This window comes from Paralichthys olivaceus, chromosome 14 (assembly GCF_024713975.1).
Source record: "Paralichthys olivaceus isolate ysfri-2021 chromosome 14, ASM2471397v2, whole genome shotgun sequence".
NCBI lineage: Eukaryota > Metazoa > Chordata > Actinopteri > Pleuronectiformes > Paralichthyidae > Paralichthys > Paralichthys olivaceus.
In genome coordinates, this window is record NC_091106.1 from 22,629,296 (window position 1) to 22,649,207 (window position 19,912).

Sequence of the window (19,912 nt, forward strand, 5' to 3'; positions counted from 1 at the left end):
GTGTGTGTGTGTGTGCCGAGTATAGGAAACCATCCCATAATATGACAGAGAGGCTGACAACATGGGATAGTGATTGCAGTCGGCATGGCAGCGCTCTGCAGCCCGTCAACACACAATAATGTTTTAATGCGGACCACATGTGATGAGGCTTAGCATAGGGGCGGACACACACACAGACACACACACACAGACACACACACACACACACACACACAGACACACACAGACACACACTCCTACTTTACCAGCAGGCTGTTGGATTAATGTCGATCCGACCAAAATATAAAAACAAACAAAATAGAAATACAGAGATTTTTCGTAATAAAAAAAGCAAAAACAAAAAGCTTTTGAAATGTTCTTCAATCCATCAGGAGGGGAAACATGCTTGGTTCTGATCCTTCAGTCTGACGATGGGTTTGAACCTCACACTGTACAACCGACATCTTTCTGCAGCGAACTAATGCTCCACATTCCACTGGGACTCAATTTCCTCTTCTGGGTGTTGGATTTCAAAATTCACCAGGGATTGTTCCCACACCCTCGAAACTTTCCAAAACACTCTCCGAACACCCGGAGCCGCTTGGCCCGTCACCTCTGAGATGTTGTTCTTCGGTCAGCGGTGGAGAACCAGCCTCCAGGCGGAATATGACCCATGAGACAGTTTGAGGTGCAGTTATGAAGAGAAATCGTGAAACAGTAGAGTAACGTTTATTTCCGGGGTCGTGCACTCTGGCTGTTTGTCAGGTCACGGGGGCGACTGTGGTCCGGAGGGTCGTCCACTAACTAGAGGGTCGGTGGTTCGATCCCCAGCACCTTCAGTCTTCATTGTGAGCGTGAACGGATGAATGAATGTCTTGTTTCTTGTTGGACTCTGGTTTGATGATTCAGACGACGTAGAAAATCGTGGGATTATTCAAGATTGAAACGCTTCGACCGACCAAAACATTTACCACAGAATGTTGTGAGTCATCATCATCACTCCCATCTGACGTCATCTCATTACTAAGAGAGGTCAGTTCAAAACAGTTCAAATGGCAAAAACGTTCCCCACTTGTGTCCTGAACGAACCTGTTAGGGATCAAACCCACGTCCTCAATATTTGTCAGAGCCTCTGAGTGTTTACTGCTCTTAACAATTCAGCACAGCACCTGAGGATTAAAGCAGGATTTCAAACATTCAAAATGCTCCAGCACCCGCAGCTGTTTCGACCGTTTGACGCACCTGAGTTAAATTTCTTCTGCATCGCAGTGACTGAACGTCCTCCGACCTCCAGCGAGTAGGAGGGAGGCGGTAAAGCTCTGGAAAGTAATGATGCAGGAGAGTTTTGTGAGTTGCGTCGGCCCTGAGTCAGTGTCGACTCTCGGCCACGGGACCTGAACTGGAGCAGGAAGTTAGAGAAGAGAGGACGGGGATGGGGAAGATGAAAGTGGAAGAAGAAAGAGTCAGAGCGAGGTGAGAAACCGTCCATCCTCCTCCGCTATCACACACAGCGGCTGCATATCGATGCAGACATCCATACACATGAGATGACTTTACCCGTCTGCCTCAGTGGGATGTGAAAGTCATATTCAAATAGTCCTCCTCCTCGTGTTTGAGTAAACAGCTGCTCCTCCTCCTCCCTCATCTTCTCTCTCTCTCCTTTTTCAATAATTAAATAAACAAATCCTCGTTGGTTAAAGTTAAAGCTTCACGATGGAGTGTGAGTTCGTAACAAGCAACTTTCCCCGGATGCTTTCCTGACAGAGACGCGGTTACAGTTACATGATTTGCAGTGAGCGAAGGAAAAACCTAAATATCAGAGGCAGAGTTTGTAACGAGCTTCGTTGCCTCTGCAGAGAATCAAAGTAAAATAGTTCTGAAGCGTCAGTTTGTCTTGAAGAGTCTCTGCGGAGATGATTATTGACCTTGTAGAAAATATTTTTAAAAAACACACAATGGACAAAGCAAAGTAAGTTTGTGTTGAAATCTCCGGCCTGCGACATTAAAATACATCTAACTAGTCATGTTTGTGTTGGATCACTGCACAGTTGGTGTATTTATGAACGTTTCTATGGTGGAACAGTGAGTAAATACTAATTTCACTGAGATTTCTAAATAAATAATATATCTATTATCAATAAAAGTACCACATCACATCCACATAACATCAAATGTAAATGTCCAACATTAACTGAACTTTTCCTTCCTCCCCCCCGTCTTCCATTTCCTTTCCTCTTTTCTTTACCTCTTCTCATTTTATCCATTTGATTATATTCTTTCCTCTTTTCTTTCTTCTTTCCCCCCCTTTTACTAATTTGTTATTTTTTTTACTTGTCCCTTTCCTCTTCCCTTCCTCTTGTTTGCTCCTGTTCTGTTTGGATGTGCCATGTTCCTATTAGCTTCGTTTTGACCTTATGTGAGGCGCAGGAGCCGTATGAGGTTTTTGTGTGTCTGTGTCTGTGTGTGTGAGTGTGTGTGTGTGTGTGTGTGTGTGTGTGTGTGTGTGAGTGAGAGAGTAGGAAAGAGAGAGAGATGTTGGTGGGGGCTGGCGATGAATGATGTGCTGGTGTGAAAGCCATTGGACCGCGACTATACTGTAGGTGATAGAGACCCAGTAACATCAATCACACACACACACACACACACACACACACACACACACACACACACACACACACACACACACACACGTCTCTCTGCCCTCGTTATTCCCAGTAGTCGGGCTTTTCTTGATTTTTAATAAAGGATATCTGCAGAGAAGGTCAAGGTTATTCAATTGTTGGTCATTCATCTCCTCTTTGTGCGCTCCCTCAACACACACACACAGATGCATGAATGCACACACACACACACACACACACACACACACAAAATCAGGGTTCTTTCAATCTTCACTAGTGGCCCTGGCTGTGGGACTCCAGTGTGTGTGTGTGTGTGTGTTTGTGTTTGTGTGCACATGCTCGTCGGTGTGAACAATGCAGCCGTCCTTTTTCAATTGTCTGCTTATCCATCACCTCCTTTATGCAGTTCTGCTGCTGTGTTCAGGGCATTTTATTCACAGATCACATCACTTCCTGTTTTATCAGGGGACAGTTTTGACGTAACACAAACATAAATGGAAACTGGATGGATAGCGACTGGTGATAATAGTGCGACTGTGCAGTAACGTAAGGATTAGCCGATAAAAGCAACCCGCCATCACCCATTTGGTTTGTGAGCCGCTGTTTTTGAAGTAATACTTTTGTAGTGCAAGTAAATACAAGTAATAATCCAAATCAAAAATATGAGCAGAATATATATATATATATATATATATATATTTTATAATTCCATAAATTTGAGGACCGTTTATTTTATCTGCTTCACACTCGACATGTTTATTGTTAAGAGCCCAGCGACTCACATATCTTGAGAAACGTTCATCTTATCAGCTTCACACTCATGTTTCTTTAAAGGTGGAATATTGTCGGAATACATTTTAAATACTTTTGTGTTTTGTGGAAATCTGTTCCGTCTTTTTTCTGTGTACTCTTGTGTTATAAGAGTGAGACAGACGTCTGCAGGACTGTTTGGCCTTGGAGGTGTTCGCTCCACTATGTGCTATTCTAGTGTTTTCTAAAATAAATAATTTAAAACACCACAAGTTTGGGGACGAGGTACTAAATGTAAAGTGCACTGTAAAAATCTGATGCGTGTTACCGTCCTCTGTGTTGGCAGAGGTGTTCGTCACGTCACCGGCCTGTGCGTGATTTCCCCACATTAGTTCAGAAGGAAACAACTTCCAAGTCTCTATGACCTTCAGAACAAAAGTTATTCAAGAAAATCTTCAATTTCCAATGGGTTTTCCTCCCCAACCCTAACCCTAACCCTGGCTGCAACCCTAACCCTAATTGCAACCCTAACCCTAACCCTAACCCTAATTGCAGCCCTAACCCTAATTGCAACCCTAACCCTCATTTCAGCCCTCACCCTATTCACCCTAGGGTGAATAACTCTGCGCTGCTTGCTCGAAGCGGGCTGAAATTTGGTGTGGGTGCGTGGCTGTCTCCCCTTGACTATGTGTGAAATGCCCAAGTCTCTACGACTTTCGGAAAAAATGTTATTCCAAAATATCGTGTACTTTTTCTTTGAGATTTGGTGGTTTGACCCCTTCCGGAGGTCGTAGAAGCTCGGGGATGGTACCAATGGATCGGGCATCCCCACATTAGTTCAGAAGGAACCAACTTCCAAGTCTCTATGACCTTCAGAACAAAAGTTATTCAAGAAAATCTTCAATTTCCAATGGGTTTTCCTCCCCAACCCTAACCCTAACCCTGGCTGCAACCCTAACCCTAATTGCAACCCTAACCCTAACCCTAACCCTAATTGCAGCCCTAACCCTAATTGCAACCCTAACCCTCATTTCAGCCCTCACCCTATTCACCCTAGGGTGAATAACTCTGCGCTGCTTGCTCGAAGCGGGCTGAAATTTGGTGTGGGTGCGTGGCTGTCTCCCCTTGACTATGTGTGAAATGCCCAAGTCTCTACGACTTTCGGAAAAAATGTTATTCCAAAATATCGTGTACTTTTTCTTTGAGATTTGGTGGTTTGACCCCTTCCGGAGGTCGTAGAAGCTCGGGGATGGTACCAATGGATCGGGCATCCCCACATTAGTTCAGAAGGAACCAACTTCCAAGTCTCTATGACCTTCAGAACAAAAGTTATTCAAGAAAATCTTCAATTTCCAATGGGTTTTCCTCCCCAACCCTAACCCTAACCCTGGCTGCAACCCTAACCCTAATTGCAGCCCTAACCCTAACCCTAACCCTCATTTCAGCCCTCACCCTATTCACCCTAGGGTGAATTACTCTGCGCTGCTTGCTCGAAGCGGGCTGAAATTTGGTGTGGGCGCGTGGCTGTCTCCCCTTGACTATGTGTGAAATGCCCAAGTCTCTACGACTTTCGGAAAAAAAGTTATTCCAAAATATCGTGTACTTTTTCTTTGAGATTTGGTGGTTTGACCCCTTCCGGAGGTCATAGAAGCTCGGGGATGGTACCAATGGATCGGGCATCCCCACATTAGTTCAGAAGGAACCAACTTCCAAGTCTCTATGACCTTCAGAACAAAAGTTATTCAAGAAAATCTTCAATTTCCAATGGGTTTTCCTCCCCAACCCTAACCCTAACCCTGGCTGCAACCCTAACCCTAATTGCAGCCCTAACCCTAACCCTAACCCTCATTTCAGCCCTCACCCTATTCACCCTAGGGTGAATAACTCTGCGCTGCTTGCTCGAAGCGGGCTGAAATTTGGTGTGGGTGCGTGGCTGTCTCCCCTTGACTATGTGTGAAATGCCCAAGTCTCTACGACTTTCGGGAAAAAAGTTATTCCAAAATATCGTGTACTTTTTCTTTGAGATTTGGTGGTTTGACCCCTTCCGGAGGTCGTAGAAGCTCGGGGATGGTACCAATGGATCGGGCATCCCCACATTAGTTCAGAAGGAACCAACTTCCAAGTCTCTATGACCTTCAGAACAAAAGTTATTCAAGAAAATCTTCAATTTCCAATGGGTTTTCCTCCCCAACCCTAACCCTAACCCTGGCTGCAACCCTAACCCTAATTGCAGCCCTAACCCTAACCCTAACCCTCATTTCAGCCCTCACCCTATTCACCCTAGGGTGAATAACTCTGCGCTGCTTGCTCGAAGCGGGCTGAAATTTGGTGTGGGTGCGTGGCTGTCTCCCCTTGACTATGTGTGAAATGCCCAAGTCTCTACGACTTTCGGAAAAAATGTTATTCCAAAATATCGTGTACTTTTTCTTTGAGATTTGGTGGTTTGACCCCTTCCGGAGGTCGTAGAAGCTCGGGGATGGTACCAATGGATCGGGCATCCCCACATTAGTTCAGAAGGAACCAACTTCCAAGTCTCTATGACCTTCAGAACAAAAGTTATTCAAGAAAATCTTCAATTTCCAATGGGTTTTCCTCCCCAACCCTAACCCTAACCCTGGCTGCAACCCTAACCCTAATTGCAGCCCTAACCCTAACCCTCATTTCAGCCCTCACCCTATTCACCCTAGGGTGAATTACTCTGCGCTGCTTGCTCGAAGCGGGCTGAAATTTGGTGTGGGCGCGTGGCTGTCTCCCCTTGACTATGTGTGAAATGCCCAAGTCTCTACGACTTTCGGAAAAAAAGTTATTCCAAAATATCGTGTACTTTTTCTTTGAGATTTGGTGGTTTGACCCCTTCCGGAGGTCGTAGAAGCTCGGGGATGGTACCAATGGATCGGGCATCCCCACATTAGTTCAGAAGGAACCAACTTCCAAGTCTCTATGACCTTCAGAACAAAAGTTATTCAAGAAAATCTTCAATTTCCAATGGGTTTTCCTCCCCAACCCTAACCCTAACCCTGGCTGCAACCCTAACCCTAATTGCAGCCCTAACCCTAACCCTAACCCTCATTTCAGCCCTCACCCTATTCACCCTAGGGTGAATAACTCTGCGCTGCTTGCTCGAAGCGGGCTGAAATTTGGTGTGGGTGCGTGGCTGTCTCCCCTTGACTATGTGTGAAATGCCCAAGTCTCTACGACTTTCGGAAAAAATGTTATTCCAAAATATCGTGTACTTTTTCTTTGAGATTTGGTGGTTTGACCCCTTCCGGAGGTCGTAGAAGCTCGGGGATGGTACCAATGGATCGGGCATCCCCACATTAGTTCAGAAGGAACCAACTTCCAAGTCTCTATGACCTTCAGAACAAAAGTTATTCAAGAAAATCTTCAATTTCCAATGGGTTTTCCTCCCCAACCCTAACCCTAACCCTGGCTGCAACCCTAACCCTAATTGCAGCCCTAACCCTAACCCTCATTTCAGCCCTCACCCTATTCACCCTAGGGTGAATTACTCTGCGCTGCTTGCTCGAAGCGGGCTGAAATTTGGTGTGGGCGCGTGGCTGTCTCCCCTTGACTATGTGTGAAATGCCCAAGTCTCTACGACTTTCGGAAAAAAAGTTATTCCAAAATATCGTGTACTTTTTCTTTGAGATTTGGTGGTTTGACCCCTTCCGGAGGTCATAGAAGCTCGGGGATGGTACCAATAGATCGGGCATCCCCACATTAGTTCAGAAGGAACCAACTTCCAAGTCTCTATGACCTTCAGAACAAAAGTTATTCAAGAAAATCTTCAATTTCCAATGGGTTTTCCTCCCCAACCCTAACCCTAACCCTGGCTGCAACCCTAACCCTAATTGCAGCCCTAACCCTAACCCTAACCCTCATTTCAGCCCTCACCCTATTCACCCTAGGGTGAATAACTCTGCGCTGCTTGCTCGAAGCGGGCTGAAATTTGGTGTGGGTGCGTGGCTGTCTCCCCTTGACTATGTGTGAAATGCCCAAGTCTCTACGACTTTCGGAAAAAATGTTATTCCAAAATATCGTGTACTTTTTCTTTGAGATTTGGTGGTTTGACCCCTTCCGGAGGTCGTAGAAGCTCGGGGATGGTACCAATGGATCGGGCATCCCCACATTAGTTCAGAAGGAACCAACTTCCAAGTCTCTATGACCTTCAGAACAAAAGTTATTCAAGAAAATCTTCAATTTCCAATGGGTTTTCCTCCCCAACCCTAACCCTAACCCTGGCTGCAACCCTAACCCTAATTGCAGCCCTAACCCTAACCCTCATTTCAGCCCTCACCCTATTCACCCTAGGGTGAATTACTCTGCGCTGCTTGCTCGAAGCGGGCTGAAATTTGGTGTGGGCGCGTGGCTGTCTCCCCTTGACTATGTGTGAAATGCCCAAGTCTCTACGACTTTCGGAAAAAAAGTTATTCCAAAATATCGTGTACTTTTTCTTTGAGATTTGGTGGTTTGACCCCTTCCGGAGGTCATAGAAGCTCGGGGATGGTACCAATGGATCGGGCATCCCCACATTAGTTCAGAAGGAACCAACTTCCAAGTCTCTATGACCTTCAGAACAAAAGTTATTCAAGAAAATCTTCAATTTCCAATGGGTTTTCCTCCCCAACCCTAACCCTAACCCTGGCTGCAACCCTAACCCTAATTGCAGCCCTAACCCTAACCCTAACCCTCATTTCAGCCCTCACCCTATTCACCCTAGGGTGAATAACTCTGCGCTGCTTGCTCGAAGCGGGCTGAAATTTGGTGTGGGTGCGTGGCTGTCTCCCCTTGACTATGTGTGAAATGCCCAAGTCTCTACGACTTTCGGGAAAAAAGTTATTCCAAAATATCGTGTACTTTTTCTTTGAGATTTGGTGGTTTGACCCCTTCCGGAGGTCGTAGAAGCTCGGGGATGGTACCAATGGATCGGGCATCCCCACATTAGTTCAGAAGGAACCAACTTCCAAGTCTCTATGACCTTCAGAACAAAAGTTATTCAAGAAAATCTTCAATTTCCAATGGGTTTTCCTCCCCAACCCTAACCCTAACCCTGGCTGCAACCCTAACCCTAATTGCAGCCCTAACCCTAACCCTCATTTCAGCCCTCACCCTATTCACCCTAGGGTGAATTACTCTGCGCTGCTTGCTCGAAGCGGGCTGAAATTTGGTGTGGGTGCGTGGCTGTCTCCCCTTGACTATGTGTGAAATGCCCAAGTCTCTACGACTTTCGGAAAAAAAGTAATTCCAAAATATCGTGTACTTTTTCTTTGAGATTTGGTGGTTTGACCCCTTCCGGAAATCATAGAAGCTCGGGGATGGTACCAATGGATCGGGCATCCCCACATTAGTTCAGAAGGAACCAACTTCCAAGTCTCTATGACCTTCAGAACAAAAGTTATTCAAGAAAATCTTCAATTTCCAATGGGTTTTCCTCCCCAACCCTAACCCTAACCCTGGCTGCAACCCTAACCCTAATTGCAGCCCTAACCCTAACCCTAACCCTCATTTCAGCCCTCACCCTATTCACCCTAGGGTGAATAACTCTGCGCTGCTTGCTCAAAGCGGGCTGAAATTTGGTGTGGGTGCGTGGCTGTCTCCCCTTGACTATGTGTGAAATGCCCAAGTCTCTACGACTTTCGGAAAAAAAGTTATTCCAAAATATCGTGTACTTTTTCTTTGAGATTTGGTGGTTTGACCCCTTCCGGAGGTCATAGAAGCTCGGGGATGGTACCAATGGATCGGGCATCCCCACATTAGTTCAGAAGGAACCAACTTCCAAGTCTCTATGACCTTCAGAACAAAAGTTATTCAAGAAAATCTTCAATTTCCAATGGGTTTTCCTCCCCAACCCTAACCCTAACCCTGGCTGCAACCCTAACCCTAATTGCAGCCCTAACCCTAACCCTAACCCTCATTTCAGCCCTCACCCTATTCACCCTAGGGTGAATAACTCTGCGCTGCTTGCTCGAAGCGGGCTGAAATTTGGTGTGGGTGCGTGGCTGTCTCCCCTTGACTATGTGTGAAATGCCCAAGTCTCTACGACTTTCGGAAAAAAAGTTATTCCAAAATATCGTGTACTTTTTCTTTGAGATTTGGTGGTTTGACCCCTTCCGGAGGTCGTAGAAGCTCGGGGATGGTACCAATGGATCGGGCATCCCCACATTAGTTCAGAAGGAACCAACTTCCAAGTCTCTATGACCTTCAGAACAAAAGTTATTCAAGAAAATCTTCAATTTCCAATGGGTTTTCCTCCCCAACCCTAACCCTAACCCTGGCTGCAACCCTAACCCTAATTGCAGCCCTAACCCTAACCCTCATTTCAGCCCTCACCCTATTCACCCTAGGGTGAATTACTCTGCGCTGCTTGCTCGAAGCGGGCTGAAATTTGGTGTGGGCGCGTGGCTGTCTCCCCTTGACTATGTGTGAAATGCCCAAGTCTCTACGACTTTCGGAAAAAAAGTTATTCCAAAATATCGTGTACTTTTTCTTTGAGATTTGGTGGTTTGACCCCTTCCGGAAATCATAGAAGCTCGGGGATGGTACCAATGGATCGGGCATCCCCACATTAGTTCAGAAGGAACCAACTTCCAAGTCTCTATGACCTTCAGAACAAAAGTTATTCAAGAAAATCTTCAATTTCCAATGGGTTTTCCTCCCCAACCCTAACCCTAACCCTGGCTGAAACCCTAACCCTAATTGCAGCCCTAACCCTAACCCTAACCCTCATTTCAGCCCTCACCCTATTCACCCTAGGGTGAATAACTCTGCGCTGCTTGCTCAAAGCGGGCTGAAATTTGGTGTGGGTGCGTGGCTGTCTCCCCTTGACTATGTGTGAAATGCCCAAGTCTCTACGACTTTCGGAAAAAAAGTTATTCCAAAATATCGTGTACTTTTTCTTTGAGATTTGGTGGTTTGACCCCTTCCGGAGGTCATAGAAGCTCGGGGATGGTACCAATGGATCGGGCATCCCCACATTAGTTCAGAAGGAACCAACTTCCAAGTCTCTATGACCTTCAGAACAAAAGTTATTCAAGAAAATCTTCAATTTCCAATGGGTTTTCCTCCCCAACCCTAACCCTAACCCTGGCTGCAACCCTAACCCTAATTGCAGCCCTAACCCTAACCCTCATTTCAGCCCTCACCCTATTCACCCTAGGGTGAATAACTCTGCGCTGCTTGCTCAAAGCGGGCTGAAATTTGGTGTGGGTGCGTGGCTGTCTCCCCTTGACTATGTGTGAAATGCCCAAGTCTCTACGACTTTCGGAAAAAAAGTTATTCCAAAATATCGTGTACTTTTTCTTTGAGATTTGGTGGTTTGACCCCTTCCGGAAGTCGTAGAAGCTCGGGGATGGTACCAATGGATCGGGCATCCCCACATTAGTTCAGAAGGAACCAACTTCCAAGTCTCTATGACCTTCACAACAAAAGTTATTCAAGAAAATCTTCAATTTCCAATGGGTTTTCCTCCCCAACCCTAACCCTAACCCTGGCTGCAACCCTAACCCTAATTGCAGCCCTAACCCTAACCCTCATTTCAGCCCTCACCCTATTCACCCTAGGGTGAATAACTCTGCGCTGCTTGCTCGAAGCGGGCTGAAACTTGGTGTGGGTGCGTGGCTGTCTCCCCTTGACTATGTGTGAAATGCCCAAGTCTCTACGACTTTCGGAAAAAAAGTTATTCCAAAATATCGTGTACTTTTTCTTTGAGATTTGGTGGTTTGACCCCTTCCGGAGGTCATAGAAGCTCGGGGATGGTACCAATGGATCGGGCATCCCCACATTAGTTCAGAAGGAACCAACTTCCAAGTCTCTATGACCTTCAGAACAAAAGTTATTCAAGAAAATCTTCAATTTCCAATGGGATTTCCTCCCCAACCCTAACCCTAACCCTGGCTGCAACCCTAACCCTAATTGCAGCCCTAACCCTAACCCTAACCCTCATTTCAGCCCTCACCCTATTCACCCTAGGGTGAATAACTCTGCGCTGCTTGCTCAAAGCGGGCTGAAATTTGGTGTGGGTGCGTGGCTGTCTCCCCTTGACTATGTGTGAAATGCCCAAGTCTCTACGACTTTCGGAAAAAAAGTTATTCCAAAATATCGTGTACTTTTTCTTTGAGATTTGGTGGTTTGACCCCTTCCGGAGGTCGTAGAAGCTCGGGGATGGTACCAATGGATCGGGCATCCCCACATTAGTTCAGAAGGAACCAACTTCCAAGTCTCTATGACCTTCAGAACAAAAGTTATTCAAGAAAATCTTCAATTTCCAATGGGTTTTCCTCCCCAACCCTAACCCTAACCCTGGCTGCAGCCCTAACCCTAACCCTCATTTCAGCCCTCACCCTATTCACCCTAGGGTGAATTACTCTGCGCTGCTTGCTCGAAGCGGGCTGAAATTTGGTGTGGGCACGTGGCTGTCTCCCCTTGACTATGTGTGAAATGCCCAAGTCTCTACGACTTTCGGAAAAAATGTTATTCCAAAATATCGTGTACTTTTTCTTTGAGATTTGGTGGTTTGACCCCTTCCGGAGGTCATAGAAGCTCGGGGATGGTACCAATGGATCGGGCATCCCCACATTAGTTCAGAAGGAACCAACTTCCAAGTCTCTATGACCTTCAGAACAAAAGTTATTCAAGAAAATCTTCAATTTCCAATGGGTTTTCCTCCCCAACCCTAACCCTAACCCTGGCTGCAACCCTAACCCTAACCCTAACCCTCATTTCAGCCCTCACCCTATTCACCCTAGGGTGAATTACTCTGCGCTGCTTGCTCGAAGCGGGCTGAAATTTGGTGTGGGTGCGTGGCTGTTATTGTGAATCTGAATAAAGAGACTATAAACCACCGATCCTCCAGTTCAGGTTCGGTGGACTGAGCCCCGCAGCAGCTCTTTATGTGCTGCAGCTCACTTTCACAGTTTCAGAAAGAAAACTGCAGCCGGCGTCACCACAGGACAAACAAACAGGCAGGTTCAGAACTGACTCTTCATCTCCTTTAATGGAGCAAACGTATCACTACTGCTGGAATTAACTTGACTTCACATGAACGTGTGGCAGGGTGGTAACTTCCCTCTGCCCCTCAAACAAAGTTGAAACATGCACGGGATGAAAAATGAAGCCTGTTTCTTTATTCGTAGTTTAACAAGAGATTCTCGACTCTCAGCTTCTCTCCTTCTTCTATTTTTTCCTTTATTGAAGCGATAACAGCAGAGGTCCAAACTCTGTGCCTGAGCGGCTCCTGTTTTTCATGTGGAATGTGACGGCAGATCTGTGATATCAGCTCCCAGCTCGGTTTAGATGAGAGAAGCAGCCGCTTGTTAACCTCCTGATGAACAGATCAGTGCTGGTGAGCGTCGCCAGGCTGCAGCAGCAGAGCCGGTCACAGGAGAATTAAACTTATTAAGGTTCGACTGGCCCGAGAGGGAATTCCAGAGTTTTACATTGTTGTGAATTTTCCTTTGAACGTGGCGCTGCCAGTGCGCCTTGTTTCTAAATATGGTCATCTGAGACGATAAAGCCGAGGAGTGCTGTCATTCTTGGGTGAATTTCAAGCATGTGTGTGTGTGTGTGTGTGTGTGTGTGTGTGTGTGTGTCAGGAGATTTTTGTAAAGTGAAGTCACTCCTGGACTTCACGATGAAGTCTGAGAAGTGGCACGCAGAGTGAGGGCTGAAGGTTGCGATGAAATGAAAACACGTCGGAGGAAGTTCACAGTGACGTCGCTCTCGGCCGACTCCACGCTGCCGTCACCGGCTCGTTGTTGTTGTGTTTCTCTCTTGTATGATCGTTTCACCCTCGCTTCGCTGCAGCTGAGGAGACGGACAAAAGAAAATCAATGCAAACCAGCCTGTTTTCATGCTTCCTGCGAAACACGCTGACCTGCAGCTTCCATAACTTAATTTCCCTCTTTTGTCTCAGGGAGGGGAGCGTCAGTGTCACTGCTCAGTCTGGACACGTCACCGCTGTAACTCCTTAAAAGCCAAGACCGTCGTAATTTGATTTTCTGACTGTTGCCATTAAAGCCCATTAAATCCTAAATCTGCTGATGCATTAGCTGTGTCGAGGCTGCGCTCTGTGACACTGTGGCGTAAAAGTCCAGCCCCGTCACTGAGTTAACCTCCAGCCTGTGGGCAAAGCCTCCTGGGACACGTAGTCTTTGAATGCCAATGAGATACGAGGGAGTTTCAGCCTGAAGATGAAACAAAACCACGTCCCTGAAGCTTTTTTCAGACACAAACTCTTGAAAACGTCCCGACAATATGGTCTCGGCTCGACCAATCATGACGCCTCCGCCTGTTTTCATATCCTCAAATGACTAATTAAAAACAAACTTGTATCTCGAATAATCATCAGGGAGATAAGAACTCTCAAATGAAAGAAACCATCTTCGACAAACATTTATTTATCGTCTACTTTGATTTTTTAGTTTGGTCCGTGTCCCATCTGCTCACATGGAGGAGGCAGGGATTATGACCTATACTGCAGTCGGCCACCAGGGGGCGATAGAGACAGTCTATTTTTTTATTATAAATTACATTATTTTGGCAAAAAAATTAAATGCGGAGAGCTGGAAATCTATAAACACATCTGTTGCTATCGCTGCTAATGACGAATTAAATCTCATCTTAAGAAAAGAGGATGCTTCTGAGACTTTCTGTTATCGGTGCATGTGAAGCTCGGCCTTGGGAGCGACAGAGAAAATGAAAGAGGAGATTTGTCCCTCCACCACCTCACGATACGAGGATCCGTCTCTCTCTCTCTCCCAGTGTCTCTATCCACCCATCTCACGCTCTTTCCATCCATTTGTCTGTCTATCCCTCATGCATCTGTCTTCTGTACACCATCAATTATTCACCCGCAGCAGATGAATATTTCAAAGGGTGCCGGACTCTCTTCCTCCATACCTCATCCTCTCTTTTATCTCTTTGCTCTATCTCGTCTTCTTCATCCTCCTTTTCTCTCACCTTTCACTTCTGCGCCTCCTCATCCTCAGCCACCTTCACCCTCTCATGCTTTTTAGTGGAATCTGTTAGAGATGTGACTTTGGCCTCAAACTGCAAAGTCCCAGACAAACTGCCGTCTCTGCTCACTATTTATAACCTGTGTGTGTGTGTGCGTGTGCGTGTGCTCGTCTGAAGCCTGCATACGTGCACATAAGGTATAAGTGTGTTTTACCCTCCCCTCCCTCTCCAGGCTGTTTTATTGGGGGGGTTTAATGGGCGAGGCGTTGAGGTTTGTTGGGGCTGCAGGAGGCCGCTCCAGCCGGCTCCTCATTAAGTATGAATGGAATCTACCTCCCGTATGTTTTCATAGACAGACTGAGCCTCGCTGCATTTTCACTCTCACAGAGTTTTTCACTTAACCAAGAAAACCGGCAGGAGAGCCGTAAGGCAAGCTGAAAGGATAAAGATGTTCCGATACCGGCATCAGAAAAGCCTCTGACATTTCAGAAAATGCCGGATCGGGCTTCGGCAAGTACGTGAATCTTTGCACCAATCACATATCTTTAAAGTACCTCACCCGGATAAGTCTGAAATTTTCTTTTGGATGAAATCACTTTTTCTTTGCAAACAGAAACAAAACAGCAGTTGTGCCGTACTCCCACTGGCAAGAGCTGATTGTCTTTAAGTGTAGCGTTAGCCAGAGCTAACGTGTCAGCAGTTTGGAAAGCTTTCGTGCTGGAGAATCTCCACAACTAAAAAGGCGTCGTGTACCGCATGCTTCAGTCTCAAGGGTGAAACTAGTGTTGCAAATTACAACTCCAGCAATAGCTCATACAACAATGATAACAATCACTACACAAGGTTTGTTGTTGTTAAAATACGTTATATAAGTTGCTATTTTTCTAATTCTGCTGGTATCGGATCAGTACTTGGTATCAGCCGATCAAAGTTCATGAAACCAAATATGTATCTGGAAGAAAAATGGAATCTGAAGATTAATATGTAAGAATATGAGAGTTTTCTGCAAACTAAAAGTATTACTAAAACTTATTCTGAAGAACAATTTCTTCAATTTGTTGTTTCTTGATATATTTTCTAAAAGTTTCAATTGAAACTTAATGCTCAGAGCAAAATATTATCATATCTTCATCATATTCTTTCTTATGCTTGCTCCTAATATTCGTCTGTACTGTATTTGTTGACCTACATTTCTAAATAGCTGCTTCTCCAGGTCTGGGTCAGTCAGTCTTGAGTCAGATTTGAACAGAGCTGCTCACGTCAGGAACTCGAACTGATTAAAGCTTCTGTGTCGTCTGCTCAGAAACAGAAAATCCTCGGGACGACCTCACAGTTTGCAGACGTGGAGCAGAGGGAGGTTGTTGCTCTGCAGCTCAATGATTTCATGTTGTAGGTTGTCAGCTGCTTCCACAATAAACAGCAGAACAAATATGATTAGTTCCCTTTGTTTGCTTCTTGTGCCCCGACACCTCCTAAAGCCTGAAAGACTTTGACTGACAAATGCAGACGTCACACCGGGCCGGGCTTCCTGCAGGAAAATGCAATGTTTTCTCACAACAAGGATCCGTCTCAGATTCTCCAGTTTTATGAAAAGTTGAGCGTTGACTTTTCCAAAGAGCTTCTGTCTTCGTAACACAACTGGTTTAGCTGCAAGTTTCCACCTGAAGCTTGAGACTGGCCTACGAACGTATCCTCACAAAACTGCGTGCTATCCGTCTCAAGTAGCCATACGAATCTTCGACTTTAATTTTGAGGACTTGCATGGCTCATGCTCACAAACCTCCAGCTGCTGCAGAGTTTGCGACACGTGGTGCAGGGGCGGCCAGGAAAAGGTCGCCTGCATCTGCGAGTCAAGACGGTAAATTTGATCAGCACGGCGGCGCCGCACAGAACTCCAGACGCTGAACGAGAGAGAGGAGCAGAGATGGTCCTAGGTTCTCTCCAAGTCTGCTCTTGTGGACGCAGCGGAAAATTACATGTACCGCACAATGAAGCACATCAACGCCCGCAGTTTGCAAACACTGGTGGATTGTGTTAGAGGGTCATGCTTTTTATGTCAATTCAGATTTTTATCCTCCATCACAATGTTCAGTCAAACACAGAACATGTTTTACTGCTGTTAACTACACAACTGAGTCATTTCACCGCACAACAACAGCAGAACAAGTTGTAGCATCGCAGAGATTAAATTCTGATCATTTCTCTATTTTCTTTATGTTTACGTTTTCACACCGGTGCAGGAAGGACTCAAACTATTTTACTGAAGTGAAAAGTGCAAACAAACAGACAAAAATGTGCTCATGTAAAAATAAAAGTACCAGTGAGTATATATATACATATATATATATATATATAGATGGTAGAATGTACTGATATATTCTCTTGATGACATTGTTCACACGATGTGAAATGTGGACTGAATATTTCGAAACTGAAGCATTAACAACATCACTGCAGTCACAGAAAAGGACAGAAGACAGAATGCATCCGTCCAGAAATCTGTAAATATCATATATCATCATCAGCAGCAAGAGAAAAGAGGGAGAGCAGCGTTTTTCATGGTCTCATCAATATCGCTGGAGCCCGGCATGAATATTTGTCTTCTAATCTGGGATTAGAGCCAGAGGATCAAACTGTGATCAGCAGGGAGGAGGACAGATAGATGCAGAGGACGATGGACGGAGAGAGGAAGTGAAGGACTGAGTGAAAACAAGAGACAGAACAACGAGGAATCTCTCGTGTCGGTGGACATATATGAATAAATGTATATGTGCTGTGTATGCGCGAGTGTGTGCGTGCTTGTGTTTCATTGGCAGGATTTACTGCGGCCGTGTCCGGCTGTGCCGCAATCTGTTTGCCCTCCCTCTGTGTCCGTGGTTACAGAAGCTCCACATGTGGCCCGACACGCCTTTAATCTCATGTACTGACGGAGGATGGTGGTGATGATGGTGATGATGTTGTTCTCTGAGCTCGTTTGCTCCTTTACAGGTTCACTGGTAGATTCTGAGAAAACAATCCTGTTACTGTACAATCTGCTGGAGGGTTTAATGTTTCATGTTTCCAGGTTCTGTCCGTCTGTCCGTGCCATTTACTGAGAACACAACAACTCAAGAACAGCAGCAGGGAATTTCTTCAAAGTCGATCCAGATGCTCGGTCAGACTCAAAGCAGATAGCGCGGTATTAGCGGAGCAGTGAAGCCGAGCAATGCAATCGTAGCCAACGTGATATTTGCGGTTGTGGTAAATAATTTCATGGCGACAGCGAGATCCCCCAATCAGAGATGCTGCGCCTACACCTGAGGATTATGGGTGAACATCATACTCACTTATGGCTTCTACGGGATCATATAACATCTGGTTAGAAAATTATGGCTGATAATTAAAATCTCTTTTCTGAAAATTAATTACATTTTGACTTGTGTAAGGACGGAGATTTCCTGCCTCACAGCGGGAGGGGGGGGGGAGGAGTTAATTTAGTTCCTGGAGGTCGAAGTCATGCTTGTTGTCACCGTACAGGCGAACACAGAGGAGCAGCTGTGCAGCTGAGTGTGTAAATAAAACAGCACATGTAAGTTGTGTACGTCAACCAGCTCATAGACTTTATCGTTTACGTGTCACTGGTTTCATTTCGCTTCAGTCCCATAAAACTTGGTCCTTTGAAAATTGAAGTGCAAACGATCACAGATCTGTGAACTCACAATTGGCTTCATGTTATTTATCACCCTGCTCTTTCTGTGATGTGGCGTCATTCCAGTGTGAACACAGAGCCCACAGTGAGAGAGACACACACACACACACACACACAGTAACACTGTTCAATCAGAGACAGGCTGCGATGTCTTCATTGTCACATGATGTGTGTGTGTGTGTGTGTGTGTGTGTGTGTGTGTTCACTTGGTAGGTGACATCATGTGACTCAGTCACGCATGTTCAGGCCCAGAATGACATCATCAACAGCCACAGAATCAAATATTCAAACACGTTCTTTTTTTTTATTCACATTTTCATAAATGGGTTTTTCATATATTTATTTACACGATGCAGCTGCTGGTTGTCATGCACGTACGGCCACATGGTCGCTGCTACATACATCACAATGTCCCCATGAATATGTCATGTAGGTATTGCTATGGCAACTGGGACTTTCACTGTATTAGCTGGAAATGAATGGGATGCCATGTTTTTATCTGCTCACAGGAAAATTGTCATTCTACCTCCAGCGTTTCCTTCAAACAAGACTCACGTGTTTTCCCGGCCGGCTGAGAACATACACTACACGTATGACTTAGCATACCTGTAAAATATTGATTTACTCACGTCTGTGCTGCAGAATAGAGTTAGTTTCACGCTTCATAGTAGCCGGACCAGGGAAACTCTACTGAATCAAGCACCTGATGCATGTGAGGCTTTGGGTGTGAGGCTGGATATCTGTCAGCTGACGCTTTGCTTAGTTTATCATGAATACTAAATAAATAATAAAAAACTAGTCTGGCTTTGTTTGGCAATAAATAGAACAAATCCATGTTTTTACATTTCTGAAATGAAACACGTGTTCGTTAATGAGCGGAGAGAGCAGAGACAGAGGCTGAAGAGAGGAGCTGCAGCAAAGTGATGTCTTGTTTGTGATGAGGAAATGTGCCGTGGTCGAAAAAGACTAACCTCCATTTAGAAAATGTCTCAACTGTCATCGTGCTCTGTGGCTTCACGAGCTGAAACATTCGATTTGATTTTCCATTCTCACTAAATATCAACACTAAACCTCTGTTGTGTTTCCTGTGGCTTTCTACAGATTAACCGACCTGTCAGGTTCCCTCACAGACGGACCAGTGAACTATAAATACAAGACCAAATGCACTTGGCTGATAGAAGGATAGTAAGTATCAGTGTTTTGTTTTCCCCCCCCTCATCCCCTCATCATTCATCTTACTTAGTTCCACTTGGTTAAAAACAGCAATCTTCCTTTTCTCTTTTTTTCCCTTCGTGTTGCTCGGGGGTGTTGAATAAAGAGAGCTTTAATACCGAGCAAATAGAAGGAGTTTGTCTCTCAGTGCACTTATTGTGCTCCACAGTTGCTCTGTGCACGTTGACTGCACAGAACAGCAGCACACACTGATCGCTAAGTAATTACATTTAAAGTTCTGCATGTGGTTTGCTTGCTCTCAATGTAATGAATAGAATGGTGCACAATCCTGCGACAGCCACAAACAGACAACAGCAGAAAAACAGCAGCATCATTATCTCACACATCTGGGAACAGTAAATTCTTTTCTTGAGGGTTATCTCTTTAATGCATCCTCAGGATTGTTTGATTGGCTTCGGGGCGAAGGACCGAGGATGCTCGCTATCTTCCGGGAAACGTTAAAGGACAAGCTGTGGTTCAGGGAAATATTTAAAAAGATGATTAAAAATATTTTTAGTAGTACTGGCAGCATTTCTAGATGACAACAAACGGTCTCACGAGCGATTGGGCCAATTTATGACACCTGATGTGACAAACCACTGAAGGGCTTTAAAAAAAACTGGATGGAATACTGCGACATTCGCTGAAGATATTTATGCCGCCTGAAGAATAGCTGGTGGTCCTGGTGAGTCTATGCTCGACCAACAGG

At 45.4% G+C, this 19,912-nt stretch overlaps 1 protein-coding gene across 4 annotated transcripts in view; it reads left to right on the forward strand.

The window, feature by feature from the left end:
* atrnl1a (attractin-like 1a) overlaps positions 1 to 19,912 on the forward strand; it is a 160,011-nt gene that overhangs the window by 7,871 nt on the left and 132,228 nt on the right. For all 4 annotated transcript variants that reach the window (XM_069539280.1, XM_069539281.1, XM_069539282.1 and 1 more), the window contains exon 2: positions 19,093 to 19,176. In XM_069539280.1, the coding sequence (XP_069395381.1) occupies positions 19,093 to 19,176 (84 nt within the window). The remainder of the gene's footprint in view (positions 1 to 19,092; positions 19,177 to 19,912) is intronic.